At 32.6% G+C, this 22,339-nt stretch overlaps 3 protein-coding genes across 8 annotated transcripts; 1 reads left to right on the forward strand and 2 right to left on the reverse strand.

Moving 5' to 3' along the window:
- Positions 1-7,600: 7,600 nt before the first annotated feature.
- On the reverse strand, positions 7,601-11,134 carry LOC104732138 (primary amine oxidase 1-like). Of its 3 annotated transcripts, XM_087479055.1 has the most exons (5): positions 9,897-11,063; positions 9,711-9,824; positions 8,996-9,546; positions 8,745-8,909; positions 7,601-8,451 (listed from the first exon to the last, which is right to left on the reverse strand). In XM_087479055.1, the coding sequence occupies exons 1-4, from the start codon at positions 11,025-11,027 to the stop codon at positions 8,753-8,755; spliced, it is 1,953 nt and encodes a 650-aa protein (XP_087335181.1). In that variant the 5' UTR covers positions 11,028-11,063; the 3' UTR covers positions 7,601-8,451; positions 8,745-8,752. The 3 variants fall into 3 exon arrangements, 2 of the variants coding, with proteins under 2 accessions (XP_087335181.1, XP_010449967.2); XR_015574894.1 differs by lacking the exon at positions 7,601-8,451 and having other exon boundaries at positions 8,471-8,909; positions 9,654-9,824; positions 9,897-11,110; XM_010451665.3 differs by lacking the exon at positions 7,601-8,451 and having other exon boundaries at positions 8,471-8,909; positions 9,897-11,134.
- A 1,151-nt stretch (positions 11,135-12,285) lies between these two features.
- Positions 12,286-15,091, reverse strand: LOC104732139 (uncharacterized). The gene is made up of 9 exons (XM_010451669.2): positions 14,548-15,091; positions 14,286-14,380; positions 14,126-14,190; positions 13,945-13,988; positions 13,513-13,596; positions 13,156-13,309; positions 12,879-13,058; positions 12,732-12,788; positions 12,286-12,643 (listed from the first exon to the last, which is right to left on the reverse strand). Exons 1-9 carry the CDS (start codon positions 14,697-14,699, stop codon positions 12,533-12,535), a joined length of 942 nt encoding a protein of 313 aa, XP_010449971.1. The 5' UTR covers positions 14,700-15,091; the 3' UTR covers positions 12,286-12,532.
- A 3,394-nt stretch (positions 15,092-18,485) lies between these two features.
- LOC104733640 (uncharacterized) lies at positions 18,486-21,954 on the forward strand. 4 transcript variants are annotated; one of them, XM_087479057.1, is made up of 3 exons: positions 18,486-19,395; positions 19,482-20,943; positions 21,330-21,954. In XM_087479057.1, exons 1-2 carry the CDS (start codon positions 18,838-18,840, stop codon positions 19,506-19,508), a joined length of 585 nt encoding a protein of 194 aa, XP_087335183.1. In that variant the 5' UTR covers positions 18,486-18,837; the 3' UTR covers positions 19,509-20,943; positions 21,330-21,954. The 4 variants fall into 4 exon arrangements, with proteins under 4 accessions (XP_087335183.1, XP_019088853.2, XP_019088854.2 ...); XM_019233308.2 differs by having other exon boundaries at positions 18,486-20,943; XM_019233309.2 differs by having other exon boundaries at positions 18,509-20,943; positions 21,292-21,954.
- Positions 21,955-22,339: the final 385 nt, after the last annotated feature.

The raw sequence follows: 22,339 nt of genomic DNA on the forward strand, positions 1-22,339 counted from the left end.
TCTTGGTATTCTTTGTCCTTTTCTTTCTAAATCAAGGTGAATGTGTGGCTATGCCTGATCTAAGCGATTAGATGCTTGTTTTATGTGATTTTTGGTTGTTGAATGCTTACGTGTTCATGTGTGATAGTGTCGTTGTGAGTTTCTGTGTCTTTTGGAGTCAGTTTCGGCATCTTGGAGCCAACAGGAGTCGGTGGGGATCGTGTTCGGAGATGCTTCGAGTGACTGCATCGATCGATGCAAGGCGTGCATCGATCGATGCAGTTAGAGATTTGATGGAGACGATGGACGTTGCATCAGTCGATGCAAGGAGTGCATCGGTCGACGCAACTAGGGATTTGGAGGTTTCATCGGATTGTGTTCACGGATGTGTTCAGACTTGCCTTGTTTGATTGTTCTGTGTATTGATTGTGTTTGTCTTTTCGCTTGTGTGTATAGCCCAGTAGATGGGAGGATCGCCTCACTGAGTATTTGTGATAATACTCACGCATCTTAATTGTTGTTTGTGGTGTGTAGGTATATGACGTGGAATCATTGCGATGAGGAGGAGGATGATCTAGGGTCTCGACTGTGTGCTGTTGGTTATGCTATTAACTAGATTTTAACCCGCAGTACACCGCAGACATGTAATTTTTATTATAATTTATATTTATGTATTATCTATTTGTTAATATTATTGGATGTTTTTTAAATAGAAAATAACTTAATTTTTAGGTTGTTGTGTGAATAAATGTTTATATTATTTTTAAGCCGCAATACATTTCATGACCATTTGTTTGTTATATTTAGTTTGTTTTGTTTAGTGTTTGAGATTTTATTTTGATAATTAGTTATTATACCAAAAAAATAAAGGATCTAAATACATAATAAGTCATTTATATGCTGTGATTAAGTCACATTTTTCTGAATGATTTAATTATTTTACACAATCTTAGTTAAATCAACTTGATTTTAAGTCAAATATTCTAATATTAGTAGTGTTGATAAATGATTAAATGAGGATTTAACCCGTGTTAATACAAATTTAATAATATTTTATTAATTCCAACATGTCCTCTTTGTAACTCATCTACTACTATATAACCATATTATATAGTATTTTAAACTTTTTAAATTTTACATATTCGTAATAATTAAAAATTTTATCAAGTTTATATATGTTAATTATAATATTCAAATAAATGTCAATCGAAAATTTTCTTACGTTAATAATCAAAGCTCACAGGTTTTAGAAAACAAAATGAGAATCAAATTGTTGTTTTCCTTTGTTTACGAAGGATTCAGATATAGAATATCTTCAAAACATAACAGAATGTGTGGTTAAATATATGATCGTTTCTATTTATATATTGATTGCTGTTATTTATTTAGTTGGAATGAAATGTAAAATATTTAGGAAACAAAATCTGTCGTAATGTTAGTTTTGGAAACTTCTTAGGGGTTAATGTTGTAAATAACTTTTTTAATAAACAAAATTAAAAGCGCATAACACGAAATGTACTTCAAAAATGTTAATATAGATGTTGGAACCTTATATAGAAGCATGCTAGGTTGTCGGATAGAATAGTGAGGAATGGAATCATGTCGATGTTTATTGGAGTTAGATTGATATGTCTTCCGCTGTGTATGTTGGGTTATTGTTGGTTTATTGGTTGGGTTGTAATTAAATATTATGGGGTTAGTTAATTATATTATTATTATTAAAAAAATGGGTCGGTTGGTTTCACTAGGCGCTAGTCGGGCGGTTAGGATAAGCCTGGCGCCTAACGAAAAAATCAGAGATTAAATGGAGACTAACCGGGAACTAATTTTAGGGTTATTTTATTAAATTAATAAAAAAATATATATAGTACTAATAAATATATTATTCAATTTATGATAAAAGAAAAACATCAAATAAAATATAAAACTACAGTATTGTCTTTAAAATTATGATAAACACATAAAAACATAATTTTAAAATAAAATTTTATGACATAATTTCAAAATAAAATTTTACGATTTTTTATTAAAAGTTTGTATATTAGTTATTGTAAAACATCAACAATCTTTTAATTTAAATGTCTAAATAATAAAAATATTTAATTTATATTGGTTCCAAAAATAATCCGTGTACAAAAAAATTAAGCGGAAAGTAATTGGATTATATGATTTGTAATCAAATTAGACAAGTATAATTTAATAATCGATGCTAGGCAGGGATTAGTCATTAATCGAGGCGGAGAGGATGCACTACTAGTCTAGCGATTTTACGAGGTGTAATCGGTGCTAGGCGAGAATTTTTAAAACAAGATATATACATTTCTTCCTTAATATTGTACTATTAATACTAAATTAAAAAACATTAAATAGTGGAAAATATATAAAAACATTAAGTGGAACATTAACCATAGTCTCTGATTTCAGATGATATTGATTAGGTTTCCCCTTCCGCAATTGCTGCCGTAACTCACGTTGGGAGGCGTTCCACACAATCGCCGGTGTTGTGTTCACCCTCGGTCGGTTCTATCACGCGCTCGGTGAGACTCTATATATTCTTCTCATTTGAGATTCTAAATATAACGTTTGATTGTACCTATATTGAACATTGGGAACATCATCCAATTAACTAACATTTTTAAAAAATTTAAAGCTTATTCAGAATTTAGTGTCGAATTTTAGTATCTTTGGAAACCTCTCACATATAAAATCCGTTTTACTTTTTTCCAATCGAATTCATATTAAATCTAAAATTTTTTATTTCAAATAAATGACAACACAAAATAGAAAAAATTGATGTATTTAAAATTACTATAAAAAATCTATATATATTAGCAATCCAAATAAATGCCACCAAAAGTTGTGTGTTTTTAAATCGAACCTTTTCGATAATTTTACAAAAAAATCTGTAAAAAATTTCAACTGTGTGTTTTACAAAAAATTGTGATTGTTCATTGTAACGATTTTTTTTTAGTAAAGTTGCAACCGTTCATTTTAGAGTTTTGTTTATTCGAATATTCGTATCTTTTAAAATTTATATATATTTGCCTGTTTGCACTTTTTTTTTTGCCATGACACAAAATAATAGAAATTTTTTATCTCAACGGTTTTTACAGCTTTCTAAATTATTCTCTAACATTCATTCTTTTAAAAGTAAAGAAAATCCTCCAATTCTTGATTTAACAAAAGATTATTGGAATGAAGAATCTAATTGATAATTTTTAGTTAATTTTAGATATAAAAATTGAATGAAAATACTTAGAGTTTTTTCCAAGAGCTAGATGGATTATATAGTGAGTTTTTTATTTGAATTTTGAATATAGTAATAATGATGTCTTCTATTTAAAATCACATCAGAATTTGAATACATCAGAATTTATCCAAAATTTGGATGATGCATTAACATTACTACAAAGTCCAGATCTAAAAAAATATACTCAAGCTATATGGCTATCTTGTCTATTTTTCATTTGTGTTGGACGCTTTAATTGTAGTAAACGTGAAATGAATTTTTTTAAATGGTATTTTTTTTTCAGATAAAATTTCAACTGTTAGAAGAAAAATAATGATTCTGGTTCGTCACTTCAATATAAAAAGAGAACCTTTTCGTAAATAATTTTTTATATTTATTTTTTAAAAAATCATACAGTTGTGTTGGTTCATGTAGAATTTTTTCTTTTATTATAAAATATTTATGTAATATATTTATTTTGAAAAAGATCATATGATTGCGTCTGTTTATTGTAAAGTTGTGTCTTTTACAATAAAAATCTATATAATAATAACAATCTGAAGAAATATCATTAATAGGTGCGATCTTTTGTCGTACCTTTTCAATAATTTTTTTTTGTTTGAAAAAAAATCATATAGTTGTGTATTTTTATTGTAGAGATGTGTCTTTTACCATAAAAGAAAATCATATGATTGCTTCTGTTCATTGTAGAGTTATATTTTTTCACTGTATCTTATTTACAACTTTTCGTTCCAATAGTTCTGTTTATCTAAATGTTTATGTCTTTTTAGATAACTAACAAATAAATGAATCATTGTTCACTGACACAAATTTTTTGTTTCATGTTGAATCTAAATAATATAAATTTTACTATTTGATATCTAATATTATTCTATAATCTACCTAAAGATTTTAGAAATTATTATGGTAATATAGAAATTAAATCATTTTTAATTATGTAACTTACAATTGCGTTTATTTATCGTAATTTTTCATAAAATATGTGTTTTTAAGATTTTACTATTTCATTTTTTATTTTTGAAAGTTGTGTACTTTTATGTTAATTATTGGTTGATAAATTTTCACCCAAGATGAAATTTATTTTATTTTTAAAATTATTTTATCAGAAAATTACATTTAATTATTATAATTGTTCGTTTAATATTCTCACTTAGGATCATTTCGTCATAATATTTGTTTATGAGTGATATAAATATCAGTATATGTTAGGATGCTTGTTACTCTTTACAATATTTTTTATATAATATATTATAATTATAATATATATACAAATTATGAGTAGAGTTGCCTCGATTCATTATGACTTTTCATTTAATAATTTTTAATTAGAGTTGACTGTTTTTACCATATTATTTTTTATTATACTAGGTTATGAACCCACGCTACGCGTGGATTTATTTGATATATTTTGGTAAAAATTATATATAATTGATGACAGTTATGAAAAATTAGCTTATATAAAATTTTAAATTACAATTGATTGGTGAAAATTTTACTTTTAAAAAGATAAAAGTCACTTGTGTTAAAAATTCAAATATGATCAAAAGAATCCTGAAATTAATTGGACATCCATAAAACGAAACAATTTTATAATTATGAAATTAACTCGTTTTCATATTTAACTGATCGTTACCACCTATGTTTTCGCGTTTTTTTATTCAATGTTTTCTTATTCTTCATATTCTTTCTTGTCATTTTCATTGTCAAAATTTGTGGTAATTGTCATCATTACTTTTACCGTCTGGTTCTTCGTTATACTCTTTTACTTCTTCTTCCTCATCAACTTCTTCACATTCTTCCACTGAAAAAATTTTTTTTTAGACTACCACACAACTTGTTAACCCATCAAACTCCAAGAACAAAATCATTTCTTTTCTCATAAAATTTATGAAATTCAAGAAGATCAGCATAGTCAACACATGCATCCAATTATTGATAATTTCATCCATATGATTATTTGGTTTTAGATCCACACGTTTAGAAACTTCTCAAACTAATATCCTTACTGGGTTTATAATATTTTAAAAACATAATAAAATATACTAATAATTATTTATTTAATATGAATCATATGATATATAGAAATATGAGTACACTATAAGAACATATTAATTGTAAATAAATAGTATCAATTATATTATATCATCAAATAATATCAACCATATTATATTATCAAATAAATGTAACTGTATATAACCGTAACCGCTTGAACCGAAACCGTATTTAAACGTAACCGTTTAACCATTTATTCAACGGTTATGGTTAAGGTTAAACAAAATTTTTAACCATAACTGATGGTTAATAAACCGTGACCCTGGTCATGCCTATTTATATCTAATAAAACATGTGTGTTTGTCGTCCATCTTTCTTCTTTAAACCCCAAAACTTGACTCAAACATCAAATCAAGGTCTTGTGATGTCAATCCTTCTTCCTTAGATCCAAAAATAAAAAATTAATGAAAGAATATCAACTCATCTATAAAATCATACACAAAAATATGTTTTACAGCTCATAAGAACTAAAAAGCACAAACGTAAATAAATAAGATAATTTATGTTTTACATCAATATTTATAGTATTGTAAAATTTTGAAAGGGTTCAAAATATAAAATTTGAACCTTTTAAAAAGTTTCAATATTTATAATATTTTAAACTTTTAAAATTTTAAAATTATAATATTTAAAAACTTTTTAAAAGCTAAGAACTTTTAAAAGTTTCAATATTTATAATATTCAAACTTTTAAAAATTATAATATTTTTTGAAACTTTTTAAAGTTTTAATTTGATCAAATAAAAAACCGGATCAACCCAAATAAAACTTTTAAACTTGGACGCTTGATAAATCAAGCTTTCCTGCTCATTTGTTGTTGGAAGCATATTAATCTTATTTATAATGGTTCTGAACCATTGTCTAAAACTTTTCTAGCTGATGTGAGATATTGTGGATAGTTTTTTTATTTCCATAAATTTAAAATTTTACTTTTTCTAAAAAATTCTGGAAATTTTAAAAAATGTTAACGAATGACATGTCAAATCCTGATAGGTTGTTTTAAAATAATTCTTAATATAGAAAATTCTAGAAATTTTAAAAAAGGTTAATGAGTGACATGTCAAATTCCAATAGGTTTTTTAAAATCCTATGTGGACAGCCTTAGAAGCTTATAGCTCCTACTTTTATTTAGTATATATGTTTTTATTTTGATGGTTGTGTTTTTAAACTCACAGTTATATATTCTTAATATTTATGAAATTTTAGCCATATTTACTATTTTCTTCTTTTGAGATAATTTTTAATTTTATTATTTAGCATATATTTTTAAATGATTTTATAATATATAATTCTAAATTTGAAATTTAATTTAACTTGTTTTGAAATACTTCGCTTGCGACATCGCGAGATCTGAGTCCTAATATATTTAAAGGAAAACTTGGAGAAATAACATGAATTAGGTTTAGATAAAACTTGGAGAAATAACATGAATTAGGTTTAGATAAGTTATTAGAAAATGTAGTTAAACCATTCTCACTATATATCTTATTATATAAAGTTTGATGTCAAAATTACTCATTAACAAGATCGTGACATGTGTCAATTGTATCATTCAGATGTTGACATATGACAATTTTAAATTTATTAAAATTATAAAAAATAAAAATGTAAAAATTCAAAACCTACCATAAAAAAGTTTTATATAAAAGTAAAATAGAGAAAAGAAAACCTAATTTTGTTTAAAATATTTAAACAGTTTTAAAATTTAGAAAAAATCATTATATGGAAATTATATATATATTTATCATAAAATTCGAAATTATAATATTGTTTACTAATTTTAATTTTAAGTTGCTAATTTTACAAGAAAAAATATTACTTTTTATATAAGAAAAAAATGATTGTGAAAATTATACAATTAATTATTGTTTCTAAAAAAATGTAAATACTCACCTTTACACAAAAAAAAAGTATTGTTGAAAAAAAAAAAACATAAAAAAAAATAGATTGTCTCATATTTTTTTCACTAATCAAAAAATTTATTCAAAAAAACTGCTATTGTAATATATAAGAGAGGAGTATGTAAGATTAACATATGCGTTTTTGTAACTACACAAATGTTAAAGTAAATTGACATATAATATTAATGTGTTCATAAAGACAATTTGTTGGTAGTAGTAAAGACTAAAGAGTATATTTTAACAGTAAAGTATATTTGTGTGTACAAATACACTTTTAGTGGTGATGTAGATAGTAGATTTATAAATGGATATACATTAGTGTATTATAGCAAAAAAAACAACTATTTTCTATAATTAAAAGTTTAGCTCTTTGCTTTTATATATTGTTTTTACTTACGAAAAAAATTAAATATATATTCTTTGTTAAATTTAATTTTATTTAAATAACTTTGAACTCATCTACATCTATTTTCTAGAACTAAAAGAGTATCTATTTACTGGGTTTTTTTAATCAAACAATTAAAAGGAATTTTCTCGGTTAGTTGCCCAAACCGGAGGGAAATGATTTACAAAAGAAACTTCAGAGATAAGAGAACACGAAGCACGGGCAAGACAATCCGCTTCCTATTTGATGCACGCGGGATCCAAGAGATGGAGAATAGTGAGAAAAACTCCAGAGAGTTAAACTCATCGAGCAAGTTGGAGAATGACAGCCAATATTCAGAAGACTGCACTATAGTGAGTAACTCAACACAATCAGTCTCAAAACGTTGACAAGCGATCCCTTCAACACGTATCTGCTCAATGGCCCACAACAACGTTTTTAACTCCGAATGCAGGGGGAGAGGCTCTGATTTAGACACTTGGCCCCCAACAACAAGGTTCGCTCCTCACCAACGCAACACCACCACCCCAATCATGAATGCACATTGGTTGCTTTCCAAGAACCATCAATCTGACAATGAGGTGAAGAAAACTGGACATTTGAATACGAAGATGGAGCTGACATGACTGCCGTAAAAGAGAGCGCCTACTTCCAGGCTAAATTATCGCCCAAAGTCTGAGTAATTATATCATTCGCCTCTATCTTTTAACCTTGATTCTTTTTTTATGGCCTTCCAGATTGCCCATAAAATCCATGGTAATTGAAGAAGTTGATCAATATCACCCTGTTGAGAGGCGTTCCTCCAGAAAACAAAATCCAAATTCGAGTACACTGACTCATATGGTAAACCCTCTGACAAGACCGGAGTCAGAGATAAATCCCAAACTTCACACGAACGAGGAAATTCAAAATAAAAACGTGATTAATAGTTTCAACCGTAGAGTCGCATCTTTTACATCAAATATCACAATTAGACACTTCTGTGTATCTATTTACTTACTAAAAATATTTACTTTATATTCTTTGATAAATTTAATTTTATTTTAAAAATTATAAACCCGCACATCGGGCGGGTCCTAATCTAGTATCTAATAAAAATCATATTTGAAAACAAATTTATATATGCAACAAAATAAGTAAATACATAGGAACCACTTTTGTGTGATGCATGTATGTACCTATTTATTTACCCGATCAAAGGATCATTATCGAAAAAATTAGAAGGTCGAAGAGTAAATCCACCGTGAAGAGTTGGCATAACCGGAAAATCCTCTTGGCATGGAATGTGATGAAACCCAACGTTGTACCACATCACTATGTCTTTGTTCTCTATCTCTCTGTTCCTGTTCCCGTTAAGACAAAACCATACATTTATTCCTTTAAATTGTACTATTACTCACAAAATTAAATAAATCTTTCTATTAATTACCTGCTACTCCATACAGCTAAGCCGTCATCTCCACGACTCCTATCGCTGTAAAACCCACCAGCCCATCTTTCTGACCTGTTATAGGCAGTCACCCAAACCGGATACTTCGTGTAACCGGCTCTTATCTCCGGGTAATCATCGTCCGTTAAAAGAGAAGTGACTGGTAAATGCTCCGGTATCAGCCGGTAACCAACCGTGTTTCCTATTTTTGTCTTCTTATTAGGGTTAACTATCAACACCTCCACCGGCTCTGACCCGAGCTTAACTCTTCCGTCGGCTTCCGTTTTCGCAGTCTCTTTCACGACCGTCCAATAACTCTTCCTCGGAGAAGACGTTTTGTTAACGTCAGTTACTCTTACCGTTTTGAGTTTGGCTTTCACCAAGGAGTTACCGTTACCGTCAACGTCAAGGTCCAAGTAGTACGTTAGGTAATGATCGTGGTTAACGGCGATGGTGTTCTTGGCCACCAACGACCCGTAGACGCAGTCTGTTATCTGCTCGTTTGAAGTGTACGACGTTGCTTTTACCTCTAAAACTCCAGTCAAACCCACCTATATTTCAACCAAGAATAGTCAATTACTTAGAAAAATCAAATACCATACTAAGATATAGATTAAGTACACGTTAGTTGGTATTAGTTGGTTATAAAACCACTTACATGATTACATCAACCCAAAAAGTTGAAATATATATAAGTGAAGTAAACAGTACGCACCCCAACTCTGATGGCTCCATTCTTTTGAAATTCCCAATCCAAAAAGTAATCATAGTTTCCAACTGTGGCCACCATTCTAACCACTAAACTAATATCAGCTTCCCCACTAGTTATCTGCAAAACACTTAATAAAATTACTAATCAAGGTTTCTTAAAAAATATAAAATAAATGTTTTTGAAGTTTACCACTTGTCCTGGAACATTAATCTCGGTGTGTCTAAAAGAAGCACCATAACTGTTTTTCTCGAAGACACACATCACATTGGTCATCCTCTGAGCTGTCCCGTCTGGTCCCGCAATGTGTCCATCTAAAAACGCAGCGTTTTGCGGGCAGTCAATGAGCGGCTGCAGATTCACGGCGGATTTCCCGAAACCAAACTCTCCGATGTCCATGAACGTACGGAAGTACCACTCGTTGGTTGGATCCATGTAGGGAACAAAAGTCTCTGAGACGTGTCCTCTATACATCACTCGTCGAAACAATTTGGTTCTCGGGTCAAGAACCGAAGCCGTTGATATGGTTACCCCAGCTCTAGCCGTGAATCCGACGTGGAATTTCCAGTTAGCCCACTTGACTCTATTGCCGAGTATCTGGAAGCCTGTGTCGGATACGTTGCAAGAGAACGGGAAAGGTTTGTGTTTGGTTCTAAAGTCGTTACCTTCTTTACCAGGGAGAGGCTTTCGGAATCTGTCGGAGTACTTCACTACCCGCATTGAGTCAACGTCTATAGTTATGGTGATTCCTTCGATGGGTCTTGTGAAGACGTTGACTGATCCGTCTCTGTAAAAGCAAGAGGCTTTGACTTCGCGTCTCGTGGTGGTTTCTCCGTACCAGCCAACGGTGAAAGGGAGGCAAGAAACCTCGGAGATGTTTAGGTCTCGATCAAGAATCGATTTCTTGAAAGAGGGGTAAGTTAGGGGAAGCTTGCTTGCTCTGAAAAGCTCTATGAATGTGAATGGAGGGAAGCCATGGCCTGTGTAGATGCGGGAGGATACGATCTTGCTAGCGGTTAGGTCGATGATGAGCTCGTGGGTTTGACCACCTGCTCGAACCACCACGAGTGATCGACGACGTGGAGCTGGGGGTTTCTTGAAGGGATTTGGCAATAGCCATTGGAGGACGTGCTTCTTGTTTGGTTCATCCAAGTCAAGGTAGTGAAATGTGAGATCTTTGAGATTTCCTAGATGAGATTTTTTTACGATGAAGCTTGTTTTGTTGATTTCTTGAGGTGTTAAGGGATCAAGTGGGTGGAAATGGAGCCCAAGAGTTAAAGCACATTGTAGGAGAAACACCAGGGCAAGTATTGGTGTGTTCATTGATAGAAAATTTATGGTCAAACTTTGATAAGACCATTAAAATTAAGAAATTGATGGAGTTGTTATCGAAGAAGACGACAACGACACATTTATATGCATGCACCTATATGTTTTGTAGGTGCGTCGATAAGATTAATAAATACACATATAGGAAAAAGTCGTGGAATGAGACCCATTAAAATGAGAAACGTAAAGATGAAAAAGAATTATCACGTGACATATTTTATATACTCTTCCTTCTCTTTCAAGGGAGCTAGCAAACTTATTATTCGAATGGGCTGATGTATAAATACTAATAAATAAGGTCATAACTTGAAGTATAAACCAAGGATTATGCGACTACTAATTAGTTTCCCACTTGCATACATGATGATCTTATGGCTATCTCAGGTTCTCACTGCTGCCAGCGCTAGTTCGAACTTTGTTTACGTTAACTAAATTCTAAAAGCACAAATTACATATTGATTAGAACTGAAGAGAATATATAATATATTTATCTAGATATGTTTAAGCTAAAAATATATTTTTTGAGACATCATTATGTAAATTAGTCTTTGCTTCCTATCCAAGCTCAGAACTAATTAATTACGTAAATTTGATTGTAGACAAGGCCGAAGAAATACTCCAAAAATATATTTTTCCAGATCAAAGAGACTAGCAGAAATTAATGTATGAATTAAAAAAGAAAAACATTTGCTTAGCCCATGTCTAGGCGATCTTTCTTACAAAACCAAATTGAACAGTGATGTTGTATGTGACAGTATCAGGATCTATATAGACCTTTTAATCATTTCCACATACAAATTTTTCAGCCTTTAAAAGTATTCCCTCTTTCACAAATCCATCGATCATGCCAGGAGTAACTTTCCTCATAATCATGATGCGGTAGTCAAGAGGCATTCCTCCATGCATTTTCCGTAATTAAAAAAAACAGCTTATGGGAGAGCTATTAGTAACAACAACACTTGGTCTAAATCCTTTGTTTTCTATTTCGTTGGATAGGTCGAGGTTCATCATTTGACATGTCAATGATCGTACTGTGTAGCCTCTATGTCAACTTTCTCCATCTTGTTGAGCAGCGAGGTAAGCATGAAAATGCTAGGCTCATTACCAAGTGTCATCATCTTGTCAATAGCTAAAGCTATACAGAGAGAGTTGTTGGGCGCGGCGGGGAAAACAGTGTTTGTAACTAATTTTGTTCCCTGATGTTGCTTTTTGAAAATAGAAAAGTGAATAGAAAGTCTAAAAGAGATATTCATTTTAAAGTCACTTTTAAATCTTATGTTTTTTTTAGGGAAATACTGAAATAGAGTTTGAAAAATCCTTGATGTTCCAACATGGACTCAGAACAACAAAGACTCTGCTGCTTACAACATAAATAACTCAGATTATTGAATAACTAAACAACTAGAACTGATATAATAATAGGTCTACCACAAACTGTGGTGTCGTCCACAATGGGTAACTTAATAGAGTTTTTTTCTTTTCTTTTTCATGTTGTGTCATCAGAGGGATGAGGAACATGACTGGTTTGTAATCTTGGGAAGCCATTCTTTGTAGTAATTTTGGCAATCCATATCAGTCTGAGAGAGAGCTCCAAGCGGTGTCACCGTAATCTGTAGTTTAAAAGAGCGTTTGTTACTTTTTGAAGTTTGGACAAAGTATGAAGATGATTTAAGAGACAAATAAAGGGATAATGCTTACAAATCCTTCTTTTAGGAAGTGAGAATCAGTCCCTTCTTCACTTACCCTATCCCTTACCTAAAAACCAAAAGAGCAAGAAGGGACACAATTTCATGAAGACAGAAGCAAGTAAGAGCTGAAACAATAGTGACAAATCATTGATGATACCTCTCTCTTGAATAAACGGCTATCTTTTGAATGAACAGATGCGTCGTTGTCTGATGAGACCACTCCTGACTCTGTTTCCATCGTCATTGTCGATAACATCTTCGGCCCTTGTGCTTCCTCTTCGACTTGTCTCCATCCCATTTTATTCATGCTTTTGCCTTGTCTAGTAAGTTTGTATCCCTATCATTTTGAAAGAAGAATTAAACATACAAAACTCAGATATACAGTTAGGTGTAGGCATAAGAAAATATTTGTTGAAAGCTGAGACGAGATGTACCTTATGGTTAGCAATATCAGTGGGCAAATCGATATTCAGGAAGCATTGCACAGGGTGAGTTTTGTTCTTGATCGCAGTGATTATGCCGTTGATAATAGGCAAGCAAGCTTGGGCAGAAAGGACAAAATCATTAGCATTCATCTCTCCACGTTTCCTGGAGCATTGAGGTTGAATAAAAGACAAGGCATTAGTGAGAAAAAAGAGAAAATAGTATCAATAACACTGTATCAAGGCTACAGAAAAAGTTAGGCCTTGGTACTAACATAGAAAAAGTAGCATACATGTTATGAAAAATCGAAAGTGTGAAGCAGAATCTCTGTGAGTAAAAACATCAGTTTCTTGATGATAAACACTTACCAATCAAAATCATATGATATGGAGGCAGAAGGCACATCATAAAGGAAGGCTTCACGAGCGCCAGCAACAGTTCCAGAATAGACGCTGTGACGGAATTAACAGCCAGGTAAGTGCTAATTTGAAAGAAAAAAAACTCAAGCAGGAACCATAGAAGCATAACAAGAGGTGTAATTTGGCTAGAGAAGAAGTCTGGTTGCTAGTGAAACATTTTAACTAGTGTTTCCCCTTCTATATTATCAAAATCTTGTCCTAATCCTAAAAAGAAGTTTCAGCAATCTAGGCAGTTTTATGGGGCTTAACTTAAATGCAAATTTTTTTCGAACGAACAACAAATAACAGCTGCATCCTAATAATCGGTACAAAACATAACGTAGTAAGGAAATAGGAAACAAGAACAACGGGGAAAAAGAGGAGGAGGAAATGTTCACATACATGTGATATCCGCAGTTGCTACCCACATTTATACCACTAAGCACCTGCAAGGAGAAAACAAAAAACATACATCACAATCTTAAGAGAGGCACATCATCTTAAATAGCTTTGCATTAGAAGGCTTTTATAATGACACTATATAGGACGACTCTTAATTTTGCAGAACAAAAATGGTTATTACCAGGTCAGGACGAGAAGGGAAGAGTGCTTCAGATAAGCCTAAACCAGTGCAATCAGCAGGGGTTCCTTCAGATTCAGAGCATACAAGAACCAACATATGTGACAAACAACCAATATGAGATTAAACGAGATAAACTAATTAGCAAAATAGAGAAACGAACCATCAACAGCATAGGCTGTAGCTCCATCGATTTCAACACGCTTTGCAGTAAGTGGTCTATTCCATATTATACTGTGACTAACAGCAGATTTCTCCCTGGAGCAAAAATGCCATAACAAAGTAAGAGATCTCCATGAACTCGAAATCGCTATTTTAGGGGGAGATTCAAATTTCATCACCACAAGAGCGAGTCAATCGTGATAACAAAAGACGATTAAGCTACATTTTCTAACAAAAAATTAGAGGAGTGAAAAAAAACGTACGAATCAGGAGCGCACACGCGGACGTCGTAGAGATTGGTGGAGACGAGGACGCTAACTAGAGAACGCAAGCCAGGCGCGTCGATCCCGTCGTCGTTTGTGACCATGATGATCGGCCGCTCGCCGGAATTACGATCTCCACCGTCGATTTCCATCACTCCGGGCGTACGAAATTAGAGATTGGGAAAGAGAGAGAGTGTGAGAAGGAGCGCTTCTCTTCTAATTTGGTGATGAGGTTAATTTGATAATGACCATCTCTCTCTTTAACACTACTTATTTATACTACTATTTTAGCAAGTTATGAACTTACCATAGTAAAAAAAAAAACTTACTATTATATATTCATAAATATGTTCAATATCATATCTGAAATTTTTGATTATTTTCTATGTAAAGTTTTATGTAATTTCCTATGTTGTCTTTTTCTAGTCAGAGACTTTAAAATTGAATGAAACTGTCAACAATTGAGTTATAGAATAATAAAGGTATATCCTCAATGTGTGCTAAATTTTAAACATACTGTATTATTTTCTTCAACTGTATCATTGACTAAAGATGAAAATTTATTCTATTTAATGCAATAAATTTTGAATTTTTTCTTTTGTATGAAAAATCCTTAAATTACTCTCCCCAGTTTATTTTAAAGAAAAAATAATAAAATATTGTTTCAGAAAAAAATATTTTTAATTTTATGTCAATTTTTTTAAATTTATGTGGTCTTATTAGTTAGACTTAAAATACTGAATTATAGAACTAACGTAACGTCTTTTTTTAAAAAAAATTATTCCTCTTTTAAGTAGTTACTGTAAAACCTTAAGATTTATGATTTATATTTGAGAAATACCCTAAAATAGCACTAAATCAAGTTTTATGGACAATTATAGCACTCATACCATAAATTTCCAAAAATAGCACTATTTAACATATTTAAATATTTAAAATGATTTTTTAGAATTTTTTTTTTTTATGTTTGGGTTCTCAATTTCACATTTAGGGTATAGTTTTGAGGGGTAGGTTTTAGTATTTTGAATATAGGATTTAATTTAAAAAATTAATTAGTGCTATTTTTGGAATTTTAGAAATGTTGTGCTAAGTTTGGAACAAAAACTTATTTTGGTACTATTTTTGAGAATCTCCCTTTATATTTTTGTCAAATTTTTTAGTATAGTGATTTATTTTTGAAATAATGGGGATATTAAATCGGACCTTTCATTCCTTCCAAAAATAAAAAAATGAACAATATAGTCCTTAAATATAACTTGGGTAAGTGGTCCATTTCTTTTTTGGTTTTCAACAACAATTTATTACATTTTAGATTAATTTTTTATCTTAATCCATTTTGACAGCATGTTCCGTCCTTAATGCATATCCCCTCCAATAATTTGAAGTGTTATCTTATCACCATTATGTAAGGGTGCCTACTGGGCTACCGATAGAGAAAAAAAGAACTTTATTAGTTAGACGTTGTCATTTTTCATGCAACATGAAATTTAAAGTGGTCAAGTTCAATGTACAAAACATTTCCATTTCTCCCTCTCCTCTCTTATTTTAGTTTCTCTAATCCGGTAAAAAGTTAGTAAAAGATACCTCAAATTATTTGACCTTCAAAGTTTTGGGGTTTAACTAATTAAAGCAAAACGTTTTCTAGAGGATTACGATGTGTCAGAAGGTATGACTCATAGCTCAATCGTCCGTTTGTAGCTTTGTATTAAATACTCTTTTACACTGACTTGTAAATTACTCGTTTTCCATTCATTGTGGTTTAGTGTTGTGTTGTTTTGTCTACGTTTGAATCGATCGTCATAAAATCATTAAATAATGTGTAATCGATCATATCAACAACACTAACACTTGCCATTCAATATTTTTAAGTTGCATATATATAGATAAATTTTGGTTCAAAGCAATATCTCAACTTATAACAAACGAATGCGTATGCAAGGCTGCAAATCAATGATAAACGTGGGCCAATTCGATCTGAGCTTTAATAAAATCGTAAATTTTTTAAGTTTAACGATATGCTGAAATTTGAAACAAAAGAGTTGTAATTTTTTTCCTACTTATATAATGTATTCTATAAAAATGGACCACCTATTTCAAATAATATTATAAGCAAATAATATTCTTTTCGAAGCAATAAATTGGACTTCCTATGATAGAACTTAGAACTTAGAACATATAATTCTAAACCATCCAAGAAGACTAGAAAAGGTACGTACATGCAGTTTGTTCAAATCCACAGTCTCATTAGTCCGTTTTATTATTACCATATATATATAGTACTCTCATTAGTCCATTTTGTTAGTACCATAGTAGATGTTTTACCCAGGCAACTGACCAAATTTGTTTCTCCCTTGAATAGATGTGTACACATTCTAGCACCTTAAGTTCAGAAACATGAAGAAACACTAGATGAATTGAAAGATCGCCACACAATTTCAGTTTCAATGCGACCTTACTACAACTTTCAATGATTTTAATTACACGGACTAAAATAATTAGAGGGACCTAGAACCATCAGCCATGTGAATGCCTTTAAACTCCAAAGTAAACGGTGCAGTTTTAGAGTCTAGATGGTCAATTCCAACGTCAAGATCAGATCAGGCAGTCATGTTTCATACCCACCTAACTACAGTCCAGATGCTATGTCTCTTCTGTTGATGGTCAATATTGTTTGTTGGGTTGTGGAAAATGTTTCTTGGGATTCTCTACATTGAAAACAAAGAAAGTGCTCACCTAGAAAAAAAAAAAAATGAAAGACTGGGTTCCCTATGTGAGTTTAAAGGAGCAATCACAAAGCATGCTTTCAATATGTGAATATATCGCTCATCCCATCAGATTGCTAACCAGGCAAAGACCTGCGTCATGGGGCTTAAACATTCCAACTGATTGTTGCCTATGTTCCAGCTTTGTCGAGACTAGAGACCAGCTAATCATCACATGTGCCTTCTCATATGTTGTTTGGAAAATGGTCTTCTTCGGACTGGTTTCAAGCCAACATGGTTCCTCATATGGGACGAGCTTCTCTCTTGGGTCAAACATCAATCACTTATAGCACCGCTTATGATGCGAAAGATAACAGCTCAACAACTCAACTGCTCAAGCCACTTATACAAACAACATAATAATTCTTTTCACAACATACCTCGTATTGCTTCATCAAACCATTTTTATATTGACGGACAAAAATTTTCGGAATGTAATTGAATTTTGGTAACGTAATGCAACTTTGGATTAAATGACTATAGTTTAAATGCAATAAATATGATAATGTATAAGTTAATTGTAATAACTAAATTATCAAGGTAACTAATATGTTAATATTTAAGTTAGTTGATATAAATTGTATAATAACACATTAAAGATGAGTTTACCATATAGTTTAAAAGTTATCGTGATATAATTTGACTTATCTAGTGATAAATGATGTTATGGACGGCGAATGAACAATGTTAATTTTTGCTGTTAAATTTATATTTTTATCTTGTTATTATTTTTGTTCGTGAGTATGTATTAAAAAAGTATTTCAGGCATTAATTGAGTGAGAGGAGAGATAATTAATTAAAAAATAAGTAAGATTATTTTTTAAGTTTTCAGTTATAACTTATAAGTGTGTGCAGATTAATATACCTTACAAGTTTCACATATGTATTTTCACAAAATTTGTTGCTTTTTTTTTTGGAGGAAGTTTTTGTCTTGTATACATGATGAGTTGACAGAAAAAAATTATGCAAATTAAAACATGTGAGATCCGTTGAGATCTTGACACGTCATTCTCCATTATCGGGAAATAGCTCTCAGATCTTGACACGTCTTAACGTAGGTACCAAAGTTCCCGAAGAGATTAGCGTCGTCCAACGAGATTTGGAGGGAAACAAAATTTAAGCACACATTTATAATTACAATTAAAATTTAAATTGAACAAAACAATAAATATTCTTATTTACAATAATAATGTTATGTTGTTTTTTTGTCGACATTATTTTTACTTTATTAGGCCGTGTGAAAAAACTTCGCTCATCTCTTTCTTTCAATTTTTTTTGTTCTTGGGGGCCAGGAAAATTACATCTCCGCCCACCTCCACCACCGCCGGAGTAATCCATGTTAGCTGATCGGAGGAGCCATCCATTGTCGCGTCGCTGTCACGATTTGCCTTTCATCGAGGTGATATTTGCATATCGATTTAGATCTGGCGTTCTTAGGGTTCATCGACGTTAGATATTTCATGGTCTACGGTGATTGCATTTCGGAATTTTTGCTGAATTTGGGGGAAATTTAGGGAGTTGTGTATATATGGAGAGAGGTGGAAGGAGATCTGGTGAATCTCCAGGGGTATTGATTAAGAAACGAAGTTCATCTGGTTGCTTGATTGTGAAGAAGAACGATGATGGTGTTGGTAGGATTTGTTCGTTTTCTGAGACTCGTCCGAATTGGGAGTGTAATAAAAAGTCTAGGATGGTTATGAGTGACTCTGAGTCTAGCGATAAACTTGCCACCATCCCTCATCATATGCGCCACTTTCGTAATGTAGAAGAGAGTCGTTTTGGGGATGATCGTGTTGTGGGGAAGAGTAGAGAGTGGAAGGAGAGGAATAGGCAAATATTAGATGATGATGAGGACGAGGATGAGGAAGATGAATTACTGGCAATAGGGATGAGGAGGTCCTTCGATGGTAGCAGAGTTGATATTGATCAAAAAGCTTATTTGGGGTCTACTCGATTTGGTAATGATAGGGAATACGGAGCTGATTGTAGTCGAAAAGATTTAGATGTTGAGAAGAGAAGAAAACCATGTATAGATGGATCAGGGAACGTAGGTTTTGCTAATCAAAGTTATAGAAACAGGTGTAAGGTGAGTGGAAACGGAAGTAAAACTACTCATCCTTTATTGTTGCAGAACAAGTACAAGCGTGACATGATTTTTGATGGACCAATCAGGATGCAGGGCAAAAATGGTGTCCTTAAGGTGATGGGGAACAAGCAGAATAATATAGGAGGAGGGTTAATGCAAAATGCGAAAGCTGAACAAACTCAATATGGCTCAAAGATTCAAGAGACTGGTAAAATACGTGTTGCCATCAACTCGCCAACCATTCTAAAAACTGAAAGTTTTCCGAAACTGCTTCCCCCTGTCAGAATACAGTCAAATGGGTTAATTTTGCCTACGACGTTAACCATGAAGGGTAAGGGACATGACCAAGATTTTGAAGATAGTACTGATAGCTTGGGGCGCGTGCAGAAGAGAATAATACAACCACATAAGCCCTCTCAGATGTCAAGCACTGGAGGAGAAAAGACTTTACCTGAAGCGTCAACTTCTTCAAAAATCAGAGATGGAATGATTAGGCGTGGTTCAGGCACAGAAAAACAAAGACTACGAGAGCGAATTAGGGAAATGTTACTGGAAGCAGGGTGGACGATTGACTATAGACCTAGGAGAAACAGAGACTACCTAGATGCAGTTTATATAAGCCCCAGGGGAACAGCATACTGGTCTATTATCAAGGCTTATGAAGCACTTCTGAAGCAGTTAAATACTGGAGAAAAAGTTCCCAAGCCTTGTGAAGAGAGTTCCTCATTTATTCTGATATCAGATGAGATACTCAGTCAGTTAACTAGGAAAACAAAAAGAAGGATTGAAATAGATATGAAGAGGGAAGAGCAATCTGCCAGTGATAATGATGGAAAAGCGACTTTTGTAAGAAATTTCTTTCCTGTTAAAAATGAAGTTGGAAATGATGACAGGTATGTTCAAAAAGAACAGCGAAATGTCATGTCAGTGAAGGATGAGGTCAGTAGCAGAGATAGTTCACGAGGTACAACTTCAAAAGGTGAAAGCCCTTTGCATTATTAAATTGAAGAATCAACTGGTTGCTCCTCTCACCGTGTGGACGGAGGGATAAATAGCAAACATGGTAGGAGTACACTGTCGGTACGGCGTGCAATCAGGGGAGATAATTTAGAGAGTGATGGCTTTGTACCCAGATCTGAAAACAGACGGTATTGGCTTGGCTGATTGATAGTGGAACCATACAGTTGAGCGAAAAGGTGATGTATATGAACCAAAGACGGTTACGCGTCATGCTTGAGGCTTGGATAACAAGAAGACGGGATTCACTGTGGTTGTTGTAGTAAAATTCTTTCAGTTTCTAAGTCTGAGATACACGCTGGAAGGCAGCCATTTCAGGACATATTTTTGAATTCTGGGATCTCTCTTCTTCAATGCCAAATAGATGCATGTGATAAGCAAAAGGGTACTCGGCACATTGGTTTTTGCTCGGTCGATGTAATTGTTGATGATCCAAATGACGATGCTTGTGGTGTTTTTGGAGATGGAGGTGATTTAGTTTGATGTGATAGATGTCCCTCAACTTTCCAACAAAGATGCCTAGACATACAGGTATGCTGATTTTGCTGTATATATTTATTGTTTTGGTTAATTTTGACAAGTCAATGCTAATTTATAAAGGTGCAATGGTTTATGTGGTGCTTAGTATAAACAGGTTTTAGAACAATACTTATAGCTAAATGAACGGATAAGATTCAAACATATGTAAACTCTATTGAGCTGAAATGTCGTTAACTTTTAACTACACCAGGGTTGTTTTATTCCTCTCCTGATAATCTTTTTTTAGTTTCCTTTTTCAGTTTCAATCATGGTGTCAAGAAATATTTAGCTTGTGAATGCTTATCTTATGCACTTTTAAGAATTTTGTTTATTGGTTTTGATGCATGTTTTTCCTGTTAGATCTACAGGGTATTAACGACATTTACCATTTGGTTTAGATTTCATGGTAACCGTCTAGCTGAGATGTCGTTCGTTGGAACTCGGCATGTCTACAGACACCAACGCGCTGATGGTGGACATCATCAGATATGGAAAAGCAGATAGACTGCAAAACCTGTCTTTAGTGCTTTTGTTGGAGAAGATGAAGAAGATAATTTAGTAGAGTCTCCTCCTCAACGGAACAGCGACATGGCTTTCTTAGATCACATTATCCGCTCTCCTTCACAAACTGGTGAAAATGGAAACGAAGATGTCTATGGATCAGGCGATGATGATTCTCTGGAAACGCAATGAAACAGAGTTAGATTGTTGATCTGTCCTCGTAAGCATTTTGGTGTCTACTACAAACACCATAATCGCTTTTTCGAATAGAATTTGTTAATAAATATGTTTATATATGTTTTATGTATATATATATATTATATCGTACATGTCCTGCTCTCGCCGCCAAGCTTCACGACGGTGAGTTTTTTTGCTCTCTCTTACTTATGTGTTATCATCTCGTTTCTTCCTCTTTGTTTGTCCACCATCATCTTCCGATGAAAATCTGCTTCTTAATTCTTAGAGCATTTAAATCATTCATTTGTATATAATTTGGTTTTTTATGAAGCATTTTAATCGTTGCATTTTCTCCCAAGAAGACATAAGAAACTTTGTTTCAAATCTATCTATAAACCTAACTAAATGATAATAGTGGAATGAGGTAAAATTTTTGATATTTGGCAGAATAGAATAATTTGTTTTCTGTTGTTCACTTCCACATATACTTTTGAGAAAATTCAGCCACCATCACGTAAATTAATTTCTTTAATTTTGTTGTTTGGGAAAGAAAAGTGAAAAGAGGTATTTTAGAATACCTCATATGACAAACGGTTATTATTATTTTATCTATATATATATTTGATCTCTCTTTCTATCTCTCTCAATGCCTTGCTCGAGCATCGAACCCGTCATGCGTTGCACATTAAAGTGCCTTCGCAGACCAGTCAAGCTACGAGAGCCAAAGCAA

This window comes from Camelina sativa, chromosome 12 (assembly GCF_030686135.1).
Source record: "Camelina sativa cultivar CO46 ecotype springtype chromosome 12, ASM3068613v1".
Taxonomy (NCBI): Eukaryota; Viridiplantae; Streptophyta; class Magnoliopsida; order Brassicales; family Brassicaceae; genus Camelina; species Camelina sativa.

What these genes read in the sequence shown, in the direction of transcription:
- LOC104732138 (XM_087479055.1), bottom strand. Translation starts at nt 11,027, where the DNA reads ATGAACACACCAATACTTGCCCTGGTGTTTCTCCTACAATGTGCTTTA. An exon ending in TTAATGTTCCAGGACAAGTG is followed by an intron (nt 9,825 to 9,896) that starts GTAAACTTCAAA and finishes AGTGTTTTGCAG; the next exon opens with ATAACTAGTGGGGAAGCTGA. An exon ending in ATGGAGCCATCAGAGTTGGG is followed by an intron (nt 9,547 to 9,710) that starts GTGCGTACTGTT and finishes GTTGAAATATAG; the next exon opens with GTGGGTTTGACTGGAGTTTT.
- LOC104732139 (XM_010451669.2), bottom strand. Translation starts at nt 14,699, where the DNA reads ATGGAAATCGACGGTGGAGATCGTAATTCCGGCGAGCGGCCGATCATC. An exon ending in TACAGCCTATGCTGTTGATG is followed by an intron (nt 14,191 to 14,285) that starts GTTCGTTTCTCT and finishes CTGAATCTGAAG; the next exon opens with GAACCCCTGCTGATTGCACT. An exon ending in GCCGTTTATTCAAGAGAGAG is followed by an intron (nt 12,789 to 12,878) that starts GTATCATCAATG and finishes TTTGGTTTTTAG; the next exon opens with GTAAGGGATAGGGTAAGTGA.
- LOC104733640 (XM_019233308.2), top strand. Translation starts at nt 18,838, where the DNA reads ATGGAGAGAGGTGGAAGGAGATCTGGTGAATCTCCAGGGGTATTGATT.